This window comes from Sciurus carolinensis, chromosome 4, assembly GCF_902686445.1.
Source record: "Sciurus carolinensis chromosome 4, mSciCar1.2, whole genome shotgun sequence".
In the NCBI taxonomy this organism is placed as follows: Eukaryota; Metazoa; Chordata; class Mammalia; order Rodentia; family Sciuridae; genus Sciurus; species Sciurus carolinensis.
This window is the reverse complement of record NC_062216.1, coordinates 46242581-46261440: the sequence shown is the minus strand read 5'-3', so window position 1 is coordinate 46261440 and position 18860 is coordinate 46242581. Positions and strand designations below refer to the sequence as shown.

Below are 18860 nucleotides of genomic sequence, written 5' to 3'. Positions count from 1 at the left end.
GGGTTGAAGTTCTCAGAAGAAAGCTGATTGTGGATGGTGTGGAAGAAAGAAGGAAACACCACAGGATTCTCGGCCAACACAAAGAAAACTTCAGAGCCATCTTCTAACTATTCAAGAACTTGAATTTGTAATGAAAATGCTCCCTCAAAAAGAAATCTTCAAACTCAAATGGTCCTAGCAGAGAACTCTACCAAATGCTTAAAGAAGAATTAATGGGGATTTCACACAATAAATCAAAGTTTTCACATTTTTATTGAACAACTTCCTGAAGGAAAGTGATTATTTATTTGCCTATTTCAGGATGGACTCATGGAAATCCATACTGGGAATTTTATTCACAATTAAAGTAACACACACACACACACACACACACACACACACACAAATACTCCAAGTGCTCATGAGAGTCTCTTCCAAGTGGCTCCTGTCTTTTCCATTTGTGCCCATCCTTGGATGACCATGTCCATATTTTTGGTATAAAATAACCTAGACACATCTCATCTTATTTTTCATGCTTTAGCTTTAAAATAAGAAATTTTGTTTGCAAGGAGTGCCTTATGCTTTTTACTGGTAATTAGTGATTTTTTTTTTTTTAAACAAAATCTGAAACCAGGTGTGTATAATTCTGCTATCTTTACTGGTCCCAGATCATCCCTGCAGGCAGCGTTAGGAAATGTGTATCTCTATTTTCAACAAACACATATGCACTCACATTTCCTCTTGACTTTTAAAAAAGTTTTAATTAATACCTGTTGCACACCACAAGTTTACTCTAATACTTCCAAGAAATACTGGAAAGTTCTAAGTTCACTGTTTCAATATTTACACCATCCTTCTCTATGAATGAGAAGCATAACTCCCTTAATCATCAATGGATTTATTTATTTGCTCAATTTCCAACGTGTGCCCAATCTTAGGGACCTGACGGACCATCAGCCCTCTCCGATGCCCTCCTCACTTGGACATGGCCCCTGGCAGGTTTTCTTCTCAAGCTCTAGTGACATCATCTTTTTCACTGCCAGATGCTACTGTCCTCTCTTCTTCCCCACATTTACTCCAGCTTCCTTTGGACTGTTTTTATCCTTGGTTGCCTGCCTTACAGGAAGAAGAAAGGGAGTGAGGAAGGAAGGAAGGAAGGGAGAAGAAAAAGAAAGGAAAGGAAGCAAGGAAACTCAGAGGAGAAAGAAGAAGGAAATGCCCATCTGCTCCCAGCTTCTTTAATGCTTCCACAGCTATGACTGTAGGCCCATAAATGAAGATGCAAATACTGAAGAGTGCTTTCTACTCTTAGTAAAATGCAATATAATTGTATATTTCTAATTTGGTTTCATATTGAGTTTGTGTCCATCCAGTTCTCAAATTTTGTCTCTAAATCTCCAATTTCAGCTCACCCATTTTTAGACTTGGGTGTGATATCCCTGGTATGTCAATGCCAGAATTCCTCCATTAATTTTTACTTGACCTCTTCATCCAGTCTTGGACATTCCAATTTGCCTAAATGTAAAAATTTCTGATCTAAATTTTAATTTTCGGGACATAGTCTTTGAATTCAAGCATTTGGAGTTTCAAAGACATGGAAAACAGAGTTTATCGACTAATCTAATTAGAGTGCATATGTTGAAATAAGAAAAACAAATGTCAAGTTAAAAATTTTGGGAGTCTTGATATAGGGAGTGAGGTTTCAATTTGGTGAAGATATCCATAGGGAAGGTATAGTCTTGATTTCCTGAATGACATAATAGCAATGACTCTTTTAAAAATAGCTATGTTAGAATTAAGTGTCCCCATGATAGGGTAAAAGAGAAGTCTGTGGATTGAATAAGAGTGCAAATATAGGGACCAGTTCATGGTTGACACTGTCTAATGGATGATCCATTAATACTATGTATTTTTGCTTTCTTTTCCTTTGCACAAATATACTAGGATTTCAGTGTCATTAAATCACCTCCTATGGCAGAAATGGTTCATTATCTCATTTAATTCATTCATCTTTTATTAATAGAAGTCCCCATTAGAAGTTTTAACAAAGAATATAGTCCTTAGTAAGAGTTTGCAGTGGCCCATAAGTACATGACTCACTTTTGGACAACAGATCAATGTTACTTCCACATTGGAAGATTACAAGAAAATTATTTTCACCTACTTCCTCTTTTTCCCACTTCTTCCAAGCTGAAGTGTAAAAGTGATGGTATGAGACAGCCTCAACTTTATGGTGAAAGGCAAGTAACTGGGTCTAGAAGGGAGCAGATCTCTTAAGTCCTCAGTAATCTTATATTACTAGGTGATTTGCAGAACCCACTCACATGCAATGTTATGTGAGCAAAAAAATGAAATTTATACTGTTTGGACTACTCTTTGGAGGACATAACTAGTATTACATATCCATCTTCTTTCATTCTTTTTACATATTCTCATGAAGGCTTGCAAGAACTCTAAATGTCTAGTATAGAGTAAAATGTGTTTCTAATACTGAATATGGAATTTCTACTTCATATATATTCAACACTCTTGTTTACTTTCTTCACCCATTATCCAGTTTCTTTTATTTTCCTTTATACGTGCTTATTTTACAAATACAAAACTAATAAGAACAGTAATAGTATTTAAAAATTATTATTTGGTAGAAATAGCATTTATTAAATACCAAATTTGTGCTAGTATAGGCCTAAGTGGTTTTCATAAAGCTTTCTTTTTTCTTTCCCCAAACCCTATAAGTTAGGTACTTTGTATAATACTGCTTTAATAGCAGGAAAAGAAGAAAGGAAAAAAAAAAAAAAAAAAAAAAACAGGTCTGAAGTGATTCAAACATTTGAAATTTGGACAGAGTGGTAGGCAGAATAATGAACTGTGGCCCTCAGCTCAAAAATATTCTAGCCTAAATCCTGGACTCTGTGAATATATTATGTTACAAGGAGGAAAGGCCTGTGCAGATGTTATTATGGTTACTAATCAATAGGTCTTACAATGTAGGGAGATTTTTTTTTATATATAACTTAGGTATCCAGACAATGTAATATGGCCAGTAATCGTATCTCCTAAAAGAAGAGAGCTTTTTCCAGCTGTTGGCACAAAAGGAAATAAGAGAGATGCAGCAGAAGAGGAAGTGGAGAAATGTGAATATAGAGAAGGATTCAGTAGACTGTCCCTGCAGGCAGGATACTTGGAGAAATACACGCAGAAGGCTGGGGTTGTGCTCGCTTAGCTTGTATGAGGAACTAGGTCTGATCCTCAGCACCACGTAAAAATAAATAAATAGAATGGTATTGAATCCATCTACAACTATATATATATATAAAGAAAGAAAGAAAGAAAGAAATACTCACAGACTCTAGGACCAATACCAGACCTGGCAGACAGTCAGCAAGGGAGCAAACTGCAGGAATCTAGTAGACCCATTCCTATTAGTAATGTAGTTTTAAGCATCATAGTGATATGTAAAAAATCAGAACACCCATTTATACACAGCAGGATTAATTCCATCTCCAAGAGATTTTATAGCTCTAAGATCTGTAGCCTTATAGTTACAGATCAAATGGGAGAGTTTAAGAGCACTAAACATAGAAATGACTTTTTTACTGTTTTGGTAAATAAGCTATCTTCTTTCATAGCTTCTTTGCATTTGTCATTTCTATTATATTTTCAAGAAGTTTTGCTTTAATAAAACAAAATAAGAAACATTTACATGAGAGTTTGTTAGAGTCAAATTAATCATGAAGAGGAATGTAGATAAGGCGCTCAGAGGAAAGAGCTTATTTTGTGACAATAGCTTATTTTGTGCAGTAGATCATCGTTTATGCATTTCAAAATCAGGAGTTGATTTCTACCCAGAGATTTTGGGGCTAAGTGGGATAGTAGTAATATTTAGAGTCTCTGAAATGTTGGACTTTAGTAAGTTTAAGAAGTAACAAAAAAATTCAGTTTGGTGATTGACCCAAGTCTATCAACTTGAAATGCTTTACCAGAGAAAATGAAGTGATTGCAGGACACTGTTCTCGGAGCCTGATATAATTGTATTTCTTCAGGAGCTCCTTGAACAAAAACCAAAACCAAACCAAAACAAAATAACAACAACAAAAAAAATCAGCCCCATCCTGTTGCTTCCACACGGCCATGTTCCTGGCTTTTGGACAGCTGGAAGGAACATCAAATTTACCTGATAGAAAGGTTGATTCCAAAGCTGACATCAGTACCGCATGCTAATTTAATAGCTAAGAATAAGGAAGTGGAAGACCAACTAATAAAACAAACCAGAAAATATTGATTCTGACCCCAAAGCAGGGTGTTTAATTTAAAGGACAGCTCTTCAGAAAATCCTTTCTTCTCTTGTCAAACAAGCATTGGAACTTGTCTATCTTTCTAATCATTCAATTAGAAAGAAGACCAAAAAAAGTGAAACTCTTGATTTCCAAACAAACATTAGGGCGCTGGGTGCACACAGGGCTGGGTTTCTCTATTCTCTCAGGCTGCTAGTTTTAATCGCTACTGTCTGGAAAGAAGAGATACCCCATTTCCTCCAACATTTTGTTACTTTTCCCCTTTTTCTCTTAGGCAAACTAGAAGTCAAAGTCCAACTAGTAGCTTTTAATTTAACATGAAGGGATTCTAAAGGGCTAAAGTCTTTCACCTCAAAGTCAAGTGACTTAGAGTTGTGCTTTGTTAGCTAAGGTCGTATGCTACTTGGAATACAAATGAAAGTGCAAATTACAGTTGACTGATTCTGCCTGAAAGCACTAAATTTAAGACTATTCTGTATATAAAGGCTTATGTCTTTTTTTGTTTATTTGTTTACGAGGTCTCAAAAGACAAATGCATTCAGTAATATCATTGGCCCATTTCAGAGACTTCAAAATAAAATATACAAATATATAAGGTGAAGAGCCAAACTTCTCTATACTCAGTGACGTAGTGAGGGCATGTTAAGGGCAAATAAATATATTTAAATCAATTCAAGCAAATTATTACTGAGTGGAGCAAGTAATGTCAAGGATAACAAAATTTCAAAAACTGAGCAGATGAATATTCATCATGACTATGGGGTGTGATGGTGGTGGTGTTCAGGTAAGAACTGGGAATTTTACTTCTGTCCACCTGCAGGGGTATTTGAATGCATTAGGCAAATTCTAGCTTCTTTCGAGGTAGGGTAAATGCAAATAGGTTGAACTGCACCAGCGCTATGAATAATTTCAGTCATAAATAATTTTGCCTTAGATGTATAGATATACCCATTGTCTAAATAAATTCATCTACTTCCGTCACCCTGAAACAAAAGTCCATTTACCCAATGCCATTGTTCATAAAGTGTAAAGCCAGAGGGGATAAGGGATCCATTTTAATTGTAATTCCTATGGATATTGCTTAAATAGGAAACTTTCATGCCACAAATTTACTATTCTAGAATAAGCCTCACACAGATCTCTTGTCACATGTAACTTTGAAGTCTTGTCAGCACAGCTACCTAATTTATATGAAGCACCCTGGAGTCAGTGTATCTTTGTAGTGTTATTTGTCAAATGACTCAAGCACTGCTTTAAAGTGTATGTGAGCCTGCTAATCAATCCCTGTGCCCTTACAGAGCATGCTATGCTATGCACAATTTTCTCCTCTATGCATATGAAATTCTAAATTATATTTGCCTTTGATATCTTTATTTTCCTTTATGTTAGAAGTATTGCAGGCAGGAATAAAGTCACTATATTATTAATATGTGATATTCTCATAAAAGAAAGATGGGATTCAGCAGGCATTTGGGTGTTCATGTGTTTATTTGTGTCTCTGTATCTGTGGGTATACAGGCTCTTTGAAAACAGAAATGTGATTGGAGTTTGGAAGGACTACTAATGTATAGTCATTTAGAATTTATTTAGTAAATTCATGGAACTCATGTATCATCAGATTAAATTTCAGGGCTCTTTGTGGAGGTGCTCTTACTGTCCTTGGTCAGTCTTTCTCTCTCTCTCTCTCTCTCTCTTCTTTTCTTTCTTTCTTATTTTGTAGCAGGAACTGAACCCAGAGGTACTTAAACTCTGAGCTACATCCCCAGTCCTTTTTATTATTTATTTTGAGGCAGGGCTTTGCTGAGTTGCTCCGGGCCTCATCAAGTTGCTGAGGCTGGCTTTGAACCTGCGATCCCCAAGCTGTTGGGATTACAGGCTGGTACTACTGTGCCCAGCAGTCCTTGGTGTTTCTGTGTTTTATGCTTCAACTCCTTCCGAAACACCCTCCTTGACTCCTGCAAATATGACCCCAGATTATATTATTTTATTATTAGGATCTTCTGAAATAAGATGGTACAGACCTCTATTGTAAAATTAATTTAGGTGCCTGAGATCATTGGAAACTATAGAACAGATGAAGAGGATTATGACGAATACACACAAGGCTATGTGTGTGTGTTTGACAGAGAAAGAAATGGAAAACTGGAGCCAGAGTGATACACTTTTTCATTCATGTTATCAATTTCCACACATACATCACACCTCACACTTACCCCACACATTCACACACACACAGCATGGAGAAGGGCAAGAGCAAGAGTAAGAGGGAACTGATGATTGCCTTACAACAAAAAAACCTAAGTGTTTCAGGGACCATGTTCTCTCTGAACTTTGTGCAGTTAACAGTACATTGCATCCAGAAAAAAGGAAAAAAAGGAAAACAAGTGAATATCTACCTCGTTCAAAGAAAAAATTAAAGAGCCCATCAAAAGATCTAATTTGTAATTTTATCAAGACAGTGTTTTACTTAGAACTGTTATGAGACAAGTCAAAGTAATACAAAAATCAGAGGAAGTTAAAATTCCATGAGATCATAAAGGTTATCAGGAATTCTAGAACTTATGAATGCAAAATGCCTAATTAGAATACCTGAATATGGATGAAAGGAGTTTTAGATAAGTGTGTAAAATCCTCAAATCTGTCTCAGGATTGCATAGGCACTACCAAGACCCAAACATTGGTAAATGTTGAAATCACATTTGGCCAACCGCCCTGGGGGTGGGTCTATACTGGGGCTCCCCCACCTGTTCACCAACCAGCAACTCAAGTGTTAGTTTTGCTGGTCCTAAAGCTGGCATCCTTTCTGAATTATCTGCACTCCATGCCAACCAAAATCCTCATGCAGTTTTGGGTCCCAGTTCCTCCAACTCAGTACTCAAGAAGGGTAATGTGTATCCTAACCTGCCAAAGAGTCCTAAAATATCCAGGGTGATCACGCCAATAAGCAGTCATAGGGACCACTCCAATACCCACCTAGCAGTGCAGGCTCCAGTCCCTCAGTAGGACATGTTCATAAGAGAAGAAATTCATGTGGGATGCTACTGGCAAGAGTATGTGGGGCATATGACCCAGTTCAGGGAATACTCAGTGAGGATCTCCAGTCAACAATCATTGTTGCATTTCGTCACTATCTAAACATATATCTTAAAATCAACACAATCCTTATGTTTGTAAAATTAATCATATTAATAATATTATATTTGTTAATGAAAATAAAGAGCTAACATACTGCTCTTATTTAGGTGGGCTATATGGCCTGCACTATACTGCTCTTATTTAGTAAGAACAGTTTAAAGACACACACGTGTGCAGGTACACACCTACGTGCAATTTGAACATCAGGGTTATTATAATTTCAATCATTTAGATGAAGTAAAATTAGAGGAATGGGAAGAAGGCAGGATTAAATCCAGAGAGCATGAGAGCAGAGCCTATTATTCAATTCTCAAGCTAACTGTTTGTACTTGGTCCATGAGACTCAGCTTGACCGAAAAAAGTAAGGCAGATATGCCATGAAATCTGACGTAGTTTGGGAAACACTAAGCCAATTTTTTTTTCCTTTTTTTTTTTAAATGATCTCTTTGGTTATTTTTAAAGATTTTAAAATATTGTATCAAAATACTATTTGTGGAGTTGGGGTTGTGGCTCAGTAGTAGAGTGCTTGTGAGACCCTGGGTTCCATCCTCAGCACAACATAAAAATAAAATAAAGGTACTGTGTCCACCTACAACTAAAAAAAATTATATATATATATATATAATATATATACACACACATATATATATATATATATGTATATTTTAAAAATACTATCTATGTCATGGTTGCCGATGAAATAATTCGGAAGAGATTGTGCTCAAAATTGTCTTGATCAAATTCTTCTCCATTTCAAATTCCACTTGTTTTTTGTTTGTTTAAATTTCAGCTGGTAGTTGACTATTGTGACCCCAATATTATAATAATGACTTAATTACCTCTAAATAATGTATGTATAGCACTATTTCTTCATTTACATAATGTTGAGGCTAATTATGAACCTCACAGAACAAAAATTTATTCATATTATAACCTTTTCCCCCTATGTAATTATAAGGCTGGTATTTCCCTTACACATATATTTTACTTTAAATAATCATACCTCAAAGTTTGATCTGTCCACCTTTGATCACCTTTGCTCAGTATCTACACCCCATCTTCTCATACCATTCACATCCATTTTCCTCCATCTATCTGGCAGTGCTGTCTTTATTTTTTATGTATGATTAAGGCTGCTAAAATTAACTTTCTCTTCTCCAGCCACATGCCTTCCACTTAAAGACTATTTGAAAATCAAATGCTGTGATATGGCGATGTTAGGTGATCATTTTAGGCATGGGAATCATACATATTACCCAGTAGCTCTTCATGCAGTTGCATATTCTTTAAATAAGTTACAATGTTACAAAACCTTCAGTACCTGTAACTTTCAGCTTTTCAGCCCCAATGGTAATCTCATCTTCATCTGCAGAAAACAGCACCCTGCCATCTTCACTTGCTCTCACTTCAAATCTTTTACACTGAGCTTCCACAGCATCAGCTCCTATAGTCAGAGGAAAAGTTCAAAAATGAAACTGACATGCAAGAAACCATTAACATGCAGTTTTATAGAAAAAGAAAGAGATGCAAATAACATTTTGTTTATTGGTTTGGGCTGTATGTTTACATCTGAATTAGTATTTTTAGATTGTTACTCTTTATAAGAGTTTGTCTAATTTAGGAGAATAGTGCTGGGCTAGTTTGATTGGGCATACATAGGACCTCTTTTGCTTGACATTGTCTTAATAAGGTCTGTGAGTTTAGCCAGTTAAAGACATTCTATCCACAAAGAGAGACAATATTTGCTTCCTTTTGTCTTGCAGGCTGAAGGCTTGGCTTTATCTCTGACGCCTCCTGGATGCTCCAAGAACATGTGGGAAACAAATACCTCTCCTGTCTTCTCTCTGCAATGCAGACAATAATACTCATATTGCTAGGTCACAGGATGCTGCTCAGGCATCATTCAACTGTGAATTTTGAGTCATTTTTCATTTCATAGATTTTACTGTTGATTTTTCCCTACCCTTTAATATTCAATTTGAATCCATTTTATAGCCAAACTTACAGTTGCTTTATTTCTCCTAGTGTATCTTCTAATCAATAATTTTCTTCATTTAATGAAATATGGTATGGTATTAAGTATGTGTAATCACAAAATGAAATTAGAATTCTATTTCCAAATTATTGGTCAATTTTCCCAATCAATCTACTCAGAAACCACAAAGCCAAGCTCCCGTAATTGGGAAATGTAAAAATTACTTTCACAATTATGAGGAATAGAGCAAGAAGATCTAACTGGACCTTAAAGATGAACACTGATTGAGCAAGAAGAAATCTGAAACACTGAACAGGATTAAGTAATTGACATTTCCACAACATCAGCTTCTTTGTTTTGGCATATCACATTTGGCATATGAATCTTTATCTTTCCTTCTGCTAAGATTTTTTAGTATCTCTTCTCTGTCTGTATCAGAGGATGACTTGTCTGACATAACCAAGTCTAGGCAAGGGACAGTCACACCACACTGAGGGCAAACTTCTTTTCAGTCATCTTTATACAATACCTTGACGAATTAGATATACGTCTCCAAGAACGTGAAACACAAGATGATCTTTGTCTTTCAAAGCATCCTAAAACTCAGAATTGTGCCTGACTTCAAGTGGAGATAAGAAATGAATGTCAGTAGTCAAATAAACACTAAAGTCAAACTCTCCCTTTCTTCAGTCTCCAGCCCAGCTGAGTACTAACCCTATTGCAGCCCATGGAAGTAGGAAATTATACCTCCCTACTTTCACAATTCCTGAGGAGCACAAAACAAGAGGAAAAACTTAATTCAGAATCCTGAGAATGGGTCAGACAATTTCTCTGAAACCAAGATGTATGTTTTTCTTATATTCTGATATCATTATGGGAAAATTTAAAAAGCTTCAAGTGAGGCTATGTTAAGTAAGATAGAAATCATGTTCTCCTTGTGGGCTGTCAAGTTCTAAAGAGCATGAATTGTAATGTTAAATTCTCTCTCTCTCTCTCTCTTTTTAAACAAAAACCTTTCCTTATAAAATTTCATGACAATGTTGAGGAAACCATTCAAGGCCTTTTGTCTTTGGTCATAGTCATTGCATTTGAATTTCTTTGTATGTGTGTGTGTGTTGGTGTGTGTGTGCTGAGAATTGAAATCAGGCCCTCACACATGTTAGGCAAGTACTCTACCACTGAAATACATCTCCAACCTGTGATTTTGTGAATATTATTTCAAAAGTTTATATGTACACATACACATATATATGTATGTAAATATGTTTTTTGCACTAGGGGATTGAACCCAGGAAAGCTATACCACTGATTTGCAACACCAGTCCTTTTTATTTTTTAATTTTTATTTGAGACAGGGTCTGGCTAAGTTGCTGAGGATGATCTAGAACTTAAGATGGCCTAGATGGCCTAGAACTTCTGCCTCAGTCTCCTGAGTGACTGATATTACAGGTGTGCACCAATGCATCCAGCAAACTCATATTATTTGGGTGTTTTCTTTTAATCCTAGTCTAACTTTCCTATATTGGACTTCTAGTCTTTGAACCACAGTAACCCAACTGGCTGATGTTCAAAAGATATGCATGAGGACAATGTGTTGATGGATGTGAATTCTTGCCGGTTTTGAAGTCTCCCTGTTTAAAATCTACTTCAAGTACTTAGGCATACATTAAACCTCAACTTCCTGAAAGATACTAAAGATGTTTTACAAATAAAATTTTAACATTGACACTACATTTCTTCCTTCAAATACACTCAACTTCTGAGTTTAATTGATTCACAAAATATATTACTCACCTTAATGTCATAGAAGTGCATTAGATCACTTAATATACTTGTAGTGTGTGTTATATGTGTGTGAGTCACACATATATACCCACAGAGAGACAGACATTGCATATGTACACACTTATTAGCAGAACTTTTCTTGGGGTAATACTTAATGTCTTTATATAGAAGATAAGTTATTAACATAAAATGCTAGATTATGTGTCACATAAACTATTAAAAATAAACTATTAGAAATATAAGTAGAGTGGTACCTGGATATGGCAAAGTGAGTTGAGATTTTCATTCATTAAATTTAAATGAGCAAAGGCAAATAAGCAAACTGGAAAATATTTATGCACCCAGAATAGATGAGATGCATCTAAGCCATCAATTAATGCATATGAAATCATCCAATTGAGAAATGGATATAAAAATTAATACTTTAGATTACACTTTATTCATTATATTAGCATAATTACAGAAGGCAAAATTGTAAGCAATTATCAATGCATTGATGGTAAATAAATATTTTAAATTAGAAAATCATTGTGTGATATTGCATTTACATACAGTGCTTTTCTGTTCTGCAGAAGGAAAACACTAAAATATGTACTTGGGTATAGTCAATTGTTGTGAATATTTATGCTTAAAATTAATATATTAGACTTTAAGAAACTGAAATTATTATATTCTAACATGCTTTAGGCTATCTATTTTTACGTTCATAATATCACATTCTCTGGGCTGTTATTGCAAGATTCAGTTGTTCTGAGGAGCAGTAATGCACAGTAAAATCTTAACCAATGATGCTTCTGGTGTAGCAGAAAAGAAGTGTGCTTGGCTGACTCTGGGTAAGGAGCTATGATTTCTTAACCAGTGGATCATGGAAGAGAGCATTATTCAAGCAGTACTGTATTTTCTCAGTCATCTTAAAAATTAACTTGCTAACTAAAGTACCAAGATTAAATGCTTTCTTAGAAAAATCTCCAAGGAACTTAATATCAACCACTTCAAAAACATGAAGAGAAGTCAGTATTAGAATTTGGATGGAAAATTGGCAGGCAAATGAGAGAAAAAATGAAAGCAAAATAGTTTCCCTGAAAGTATTGATATATTAAATGCATATCCAAATACTTTTAGTTCTTTTAATGTTCTGCATGCTTTGTTTAAAAAAACAAGAACAATCACAAAGTTCAATTCTTGTTTGCTTAGAAATGTCTCCTTTGTCCTTTTAGAATGTAATGTTGGTTGACAAGTAGAAAGGCTCCAATAATTTAATTACTGTCTTTGCATTTTTTACATTGTTAGTCAAATACTTGAGGTAGAATTTTTTCTTCAGTGAACATACCTAAAGGGCTAAAGCAATATGTTTCCTCTAGGTGATATTTTTAGTACTGATTCAAAGAAATCAGAGCAAAGATCACAATGAATTTGCTTGCTCGTCCAAGTATCATAGGGTGGGTTCTTTCTTCCATTATCACTCTGAGCTTTAATTTCTTATGTATGTCAATATGTCCAAGGTCTTAAGAGTATTAAAAGATTAGAAATTCCCAGAGAAAAACAAGAATAAAATTTAAAATTCTGTGTTCAGAAATTTCTGATTTAGAATTACCCTGATGGGCCCAAAAATAAATAAATAGATAAGTAAACAAACAAAATAAACACTTGACATAAATTTAAATGTAAATATACATTTTAATTAATTAAATAACTAATTAATGTTTTGGTACCAGGGATTGAACATAAGGGCACTTAAACACTGAGCCACGTTCCCAGTCCTTAAAAATTTATTTATTATTTATTTTTAAATTTCGAGACATGGTTTCACTAGGTTGCTTACAGCCTCACTAAGATTCTGAGACTGACTTCGAACCTGCAATTCTCTTGCCTCAGCCTTCTGAGTCACTGGGATTACAGAATTGAGTTACCAAACTTGGCTTTTATTTTGTTTTATACTGTATGTATTATTAAAAATGCACACTGGAAGGTATCCTTTGCACATCTTGGGGGCGGGGTCAGTGCAAAGGGCATTTGCAATCCTCAGATGATCCTCCAGGGATAAGCCAGCCCCTCCTCTCTACAGTGACAGTCTTCCCTTTTGAAATGGAGAAGCCATTCCTCTTCCAATAACTCAGGCAAGCTGTATGTTCTCTCAAGTTCAAGACATGTTGCATTCATCCTCCTACCTCTCCTCCTGCTGCTCCCCCACCAACCACAGTGTCTGCAGCAGGCCCTGTACACAGAGATTCTTCAATAGAATCTGGTGTAAACTGAAGAATTCCACTGTTCTTTACCATTTGTACATGTTTACAGTATCATTCCCTCACCCATATCCCTACTATCCCATACTCTTGCTCTCCATCTTCTTTTTAAAAATTATGAAAACATTATACATAGAAAATTATGTAAATATGTTTATCTAATATCTAGAGAAAGAAATGGCTATTGTTACTACAAGGTTGAGATACTCAGTGCTGCCTTTCCTTAATCATGTGTTCCAAAGGGATCAACAGTAACGTGACAGTGACATGAGTTTTGACCACTTCCCATTTTGCAACTTTACTATTTATGAATGTATTCTTCAAATATTGTCTTTGTTGCAAGGCACAAACACGAACACATTCACACATAATTTTTTTTTTTGTATTACTCCTGTTTTTACCCCCAGTACAGAGGATCAAGCCCAGGGCCACCCATGCAAGGCACTCACTTCATCACTGAGCTACAAATACAAAGCCCCAGCCTTTGTATTTTTCAGGGACTAGGTTTATTCACACCACATTAGGTCTGTGAGATTCATCTATATTAACATATATAGCTCTGGTCTAATTCTAGCATGTGGCTACTTGACTGTTAGTGATCCACTTTTTCATTGATAATCATTTAACTTGTTTGTAGGACTTCAGAATCAGCAACAATGATGCTATAAATATTTTGCACAAGTCTTTTCCATACTTGGGCAAGAGTTTTCTTTCTTTTTTTTTTTCCCCTGGTGGTGGGGCAGTGGTCAAGATTTTTCTAGGGCTTATACTCAGGTGTGGAACTGCTACAGAGTTATGTACCTGTACTTCAAGTTTACTGGATAATAACATATTGATTTCCAAACTTGTCATATGGATTTATGTTCCTTACAAGAGAGTATGAGCATTCCAATAACTTTGCGCCATTATAAACCTTATACTATCAGACTATAATTTTTACCAATTTGATGTGCAAAATTAATGCTCATATTGTTGCAATTTACAAGTATTCTCTGATTACTATTGGGGCTAATATTATTTTTATTTATTAGCATTTTGTTTTTCTCTAAAATGCCTGCTTGTGTCTTTTCTCATATTCTACCTGATTTTGTATTTGTTGGTAAGTCTTTACACATAAAAATGATCTGATTCCTTTTCAGATATATTTGTTAGGATTAGCTTAGTTCTATTTGTGAATTCCTTTATATAATCTTGGTTTGTAAATTTTGGGTGGATAAAAATGTTATGGTTTGCATATGAGGTGTCCCCTAAAAGCTCCTATGCAAGAATATCTAGAAGTAAATGATAGATTATGAGAGCTGTTACCTAATTGGTCCATCCTAGTTCAAACGGACTGGGTGGCAACTGTAGGTGGGTAGGCCGTGGCTGGAAGAGGTGGGTCACTGGGGGCGTGGCAAGGAAGGATTCCTCTTCTATGACACCCCTTATCCTTTCTCTCTCTGCTTCCTGAATGTGAGGAACGGGGCATCTCTCCTCCACCAGGAACTTTCCTCCACCAGGAACTTTTGCCCAGAGCAATGGAGTCAGCCCACCATAGACTGAGTCTCTGAAACTGTGATCCAAAACAAATTCTTCCTTATCTAAGTTGTTCTTGTCAAATTATTTTGTTACAGTGAGAGAAAGCTAACACAAAAACTTTCCAGTTTTATTTTTTTATGATTAAACTCAGGACCTCATATGTGATAGGCAAGCACTTTCCTAGCTGAATCTCCAGGCTTTAAAAATCTTTCTTTTTAATGTAGTAACATTCATCAAGTTTTTCATTGTAGATTTTTTCCTGGTATCTTTTCTTAATGAAATTCCGACATACACAGAGATTATAAAATTATTTTCCTCTTTTCTGAATGCTTTACACAATTTTGAACTTGCTATTGATACTTTCTATTAACTATTTTCCATGAAATATATTTTGGATACTTTAGCTGTGTATCAATACAAGAAAAAGCAAAGTACAGCAATTGGAAAGGGCAGTTTTTTTTCACATAAAAAATACAAGGAAATCTACAATGAAAGGGCTCTTCTTTTGTTACATAGAAAATACAATGATATACAAAAATCATTAAAATTAATAATTTGTCTGAACTTGATATTTATTTTTGTAGAAAAATTTTAAATTGCTCACACTATGTCATTAGTGTTCTATTTCTTTTTAAGTCATATTTTTAAGATAATACTTTCCTAGGAAAATGTTCATTTGAAATAATTTTCAAATTTCTTGTCATAAAGTATTTTTGTAAAACATTTTATTGGGATAAAATGTATCTATCTTATGCATATAGGTTGGTAATATTTGACAAATAAATACACCTGTGTGACCTGTTTATGTTTCCTCTGGTTACCATAAGAAAGTACCCCAGACAGTGCTAACTTTCTTCCAGCACAGTATTTCACCATATAATCACCATCACTGAATAATTCATGCACCCTAATTTTTCAATACAAAAATTGGTTTACAGCTTTCCATTGCTTAATCATCGCATGGTATAATGCTGTTCTTCATGCTGCTTAAAAGACAAACGGAGCAGCATTGTATTCACCACTGGTTTATGGATGCACATTTGTCTTCTTACGCACTGTGACCAGTGAACCTGGGATTCTCAGAACACTCACAGTGTCACTCTATCTCCAAAAGCTGACTTGGGTGGTTGGTTAAGCACACTGTAGTATTAATGGTAAATGCATCTTATGTAAATGTGGCCAAATAAGGAAACCAATGATAGGACAGCAGAATCTTCAGACACAGAAGACTGAATTGTCTAAGTCCATACTTCTGAACCATGCAGTAAATTTTCTCAAGTGTAATATTTTGACAATAAAGCCAGACCTGGAAAAGTGTTAACTGTCATGAAGAAATGATGTGAGTTGATTTGGACTATTCAATTTTAATATAAATTTATGACTATTCCATGCATCCTAACCTTGCACAGTTTAGTAATAAGTGATTTTTAAATATTACCAGCACAAATTTCTTTAAAGAAAAATAAAAACTTCATATAATGAACTCATCCCAGTTTTTTGTAAAAATATTTGGCATAATCTGCAACCATTATGTGGTGAAATATGATAGTTTTTTCATAGGTACCCCTGGGACTGAGTTCATCTTTCTCTAGCAATAGTGCAGTTCTAAAAAGGGTTTTATCCTCTTTGATCAAAGTAATTAGAAAACGTGGATCAGATACTCTCCAGAGTTTTGCTTTAAGTTGTGGAAAAGAATCACAGTCTTCAGATGACAGGCACTGAGCATGATATAGACATGAAACTTTAAAAGTTAGCTTCACTCCCTTATGAAGGGACTGAGTCAATTAGTGACAAGAAAGGGCCAGAAGAGAAGGAACCTCAGGGAAAGACAACCCTGAGGAAACTGTTTTCATACGTGGATCCGCCAGACAACCCAGTCCAGAATGAGCCCATGCAATTACTTGAACCAGTGAATTCCCATTCCCATCTTCTTGACTTTTTCATAAATTTTGAATTTTTAAAATTGTAATTGTTTTACTCTTTCTCTTTTGTTTTGGAGGTTTTATGAATGATTGTTTTGTCTTTCTCATGCTCATCTTTGTTAAATAAAATTTCTAAAAATCTTCCACCTTCAACAATCATTCCACGTCACTATCCCCACCAAAAAATGCATTAGTGTTTAAATACAATCAAGTACAAAATCTGGCATTTACTGAAATTATGCTGTGGAAAGAGGTACTAAATATCCAGAAGCAAATTATTTCATAGCTTTTATATTAGGCAAACTAAATTTCTATATAGACATTTTAATTCTGACCTCAATGGCAAAAACATAGTTACTTTTTCTAGTGTTTTAATAGTATTTTATAGTTCTTTTAGAGTACTTTGATTGAAAATGATTATATTATTTTCAATAATATAAAATAATTATAGACATAATAATAATGATCTTGATTATAATGCCCATATGAGTGAATGACCAGTCATTTTATAAATTACTGTGGTATTTTTTCCTTGGGTTTTGACTATATGAATTTTGAGAGGATAAGGTAAAAACCAGTCTCAGATATTGGCTATGTTTTCTAAAGGAAGTGAATTCAGACATTCTTGACCTTTTATCTTGTTTATGGGAACCAATTGAACAACATATATGCAAAATATTCTGGTTTTTATGTATTAGAAAAACATAAAATTACAGCATTACAAAACTCTCCATAGCACAAAGTCAGTCAGTGAGTTATTATTCAGTAAACATTTTTTATACTTTATCATTATCCATGTTGGTTCATTACCCTTTCAAAAAAGGCAAAAAATAGAAGCAAACATGGCATGTCTCAAAAAGGTACACTCATACATTGCTGGTGGGGTTGCAAATTAGTGCAGCCACTCTGGAAAGCAGTGTGGAGATTCCTCAGAAAGCTTGGAATGGAATCACCATTTGACCCAGCTCTCCCACTCCTTGGCCTATACCCATAGGTCTTAAAATCAGCATACTACAGAGAAACAGCCACATCAGTGTTCATACCTGCTCAATTCACCATAGCCAGATTGTGGAACCAACCTAGATGTCCTTCAACTGATGAATGGATAAAGAAACTGTGGCATATATATACAATGGAATATTACTCTGCCATAAAGAATGATAAAATTATGGCGTTTGCAGGCAAATGGATGAAATTGGAGAATATCATGCTAAGTGAGATAAGCCAATCTCAGAAAACTAAAAACTAAAGGACGAATGATCTCACTGATAAGCAGATGAGGACATATAATGGGGAGTGGCAGGGGTTAGTGTAAGGGTTAGGGTTAGGTTTGGGGTTAGGGTTAAGGAGGGTGGCAAGAATGGAGGAAGGAAGGACTGTATAGAGGGAAAAGAGGGGTGGGAGGGGTGGGGGGCAAGGAAAAAAATAACAGAATGAATCAAACAACATTACCCTATGTAAATTTGTGATTACACAGCCTTTACTCCATGTACAAACAGAGAAACAACATGTATCCTATTTGTTTACAATAAAAAAATGGCATGCCCCATGCAGAATAAATACTATCAGATCAGAGTATAAGAGTAGAATCAATGAATATTTAACTAACGAAAGGAACTGACTTACAATCACAATTTGGTCAGTGCTTTTGTAAAAGTAAAAGAAGAAAATACTTCCTAGTTTCTTGTAGTAACATCTTATTCCCTCATGTCTTTTCATATACATTGATAATATCTACATTGGCACTGTATAGTCCATGGAAGTTGGATGACCTGAAGATGGGAGATTCAAAGACTTTTCTTAATAATGTCTAATTAAAACATTTTTCATCGAAGCCTATTCATTTTATTTTGTTTCATAAGGAAGAAGAACTACTGTCCACTCATTTTTTTTGCTTCTTTCTCATTTATCCTAGAATTCTACCCTATTTTGACCCATCCATAAAGGTAGTTTTACATAAGTTCTTCATTTTTTTTTTCTTTACTGATATGACTTTTCTGATGTTTTC

The 18860-nt window shown here is 35.0% G+C and overlaps 1 protein-coding gene across 1 annotated transcript in view; it reads right to left on the bottom strand.

Annotated features, from left to right (window-relative positions):
* Sgcz (sarcoglycan zeta) overlaps positions 1–18860 on the bottom strand; it is a 1063315-nt gene that overhangs the window by 43161 nt on the left and 1001294 nt on the right. The window contains exon 5 of the mRNA XM_047550434.1: positions 8731–8853. Within this exon, the coding sequence (XP_047406390.1) occupies positions 8731–8853 (123 nt within the window). The remainder of the gene's footprint in view (positions 1–8730; positions 8854–18860) is intronic.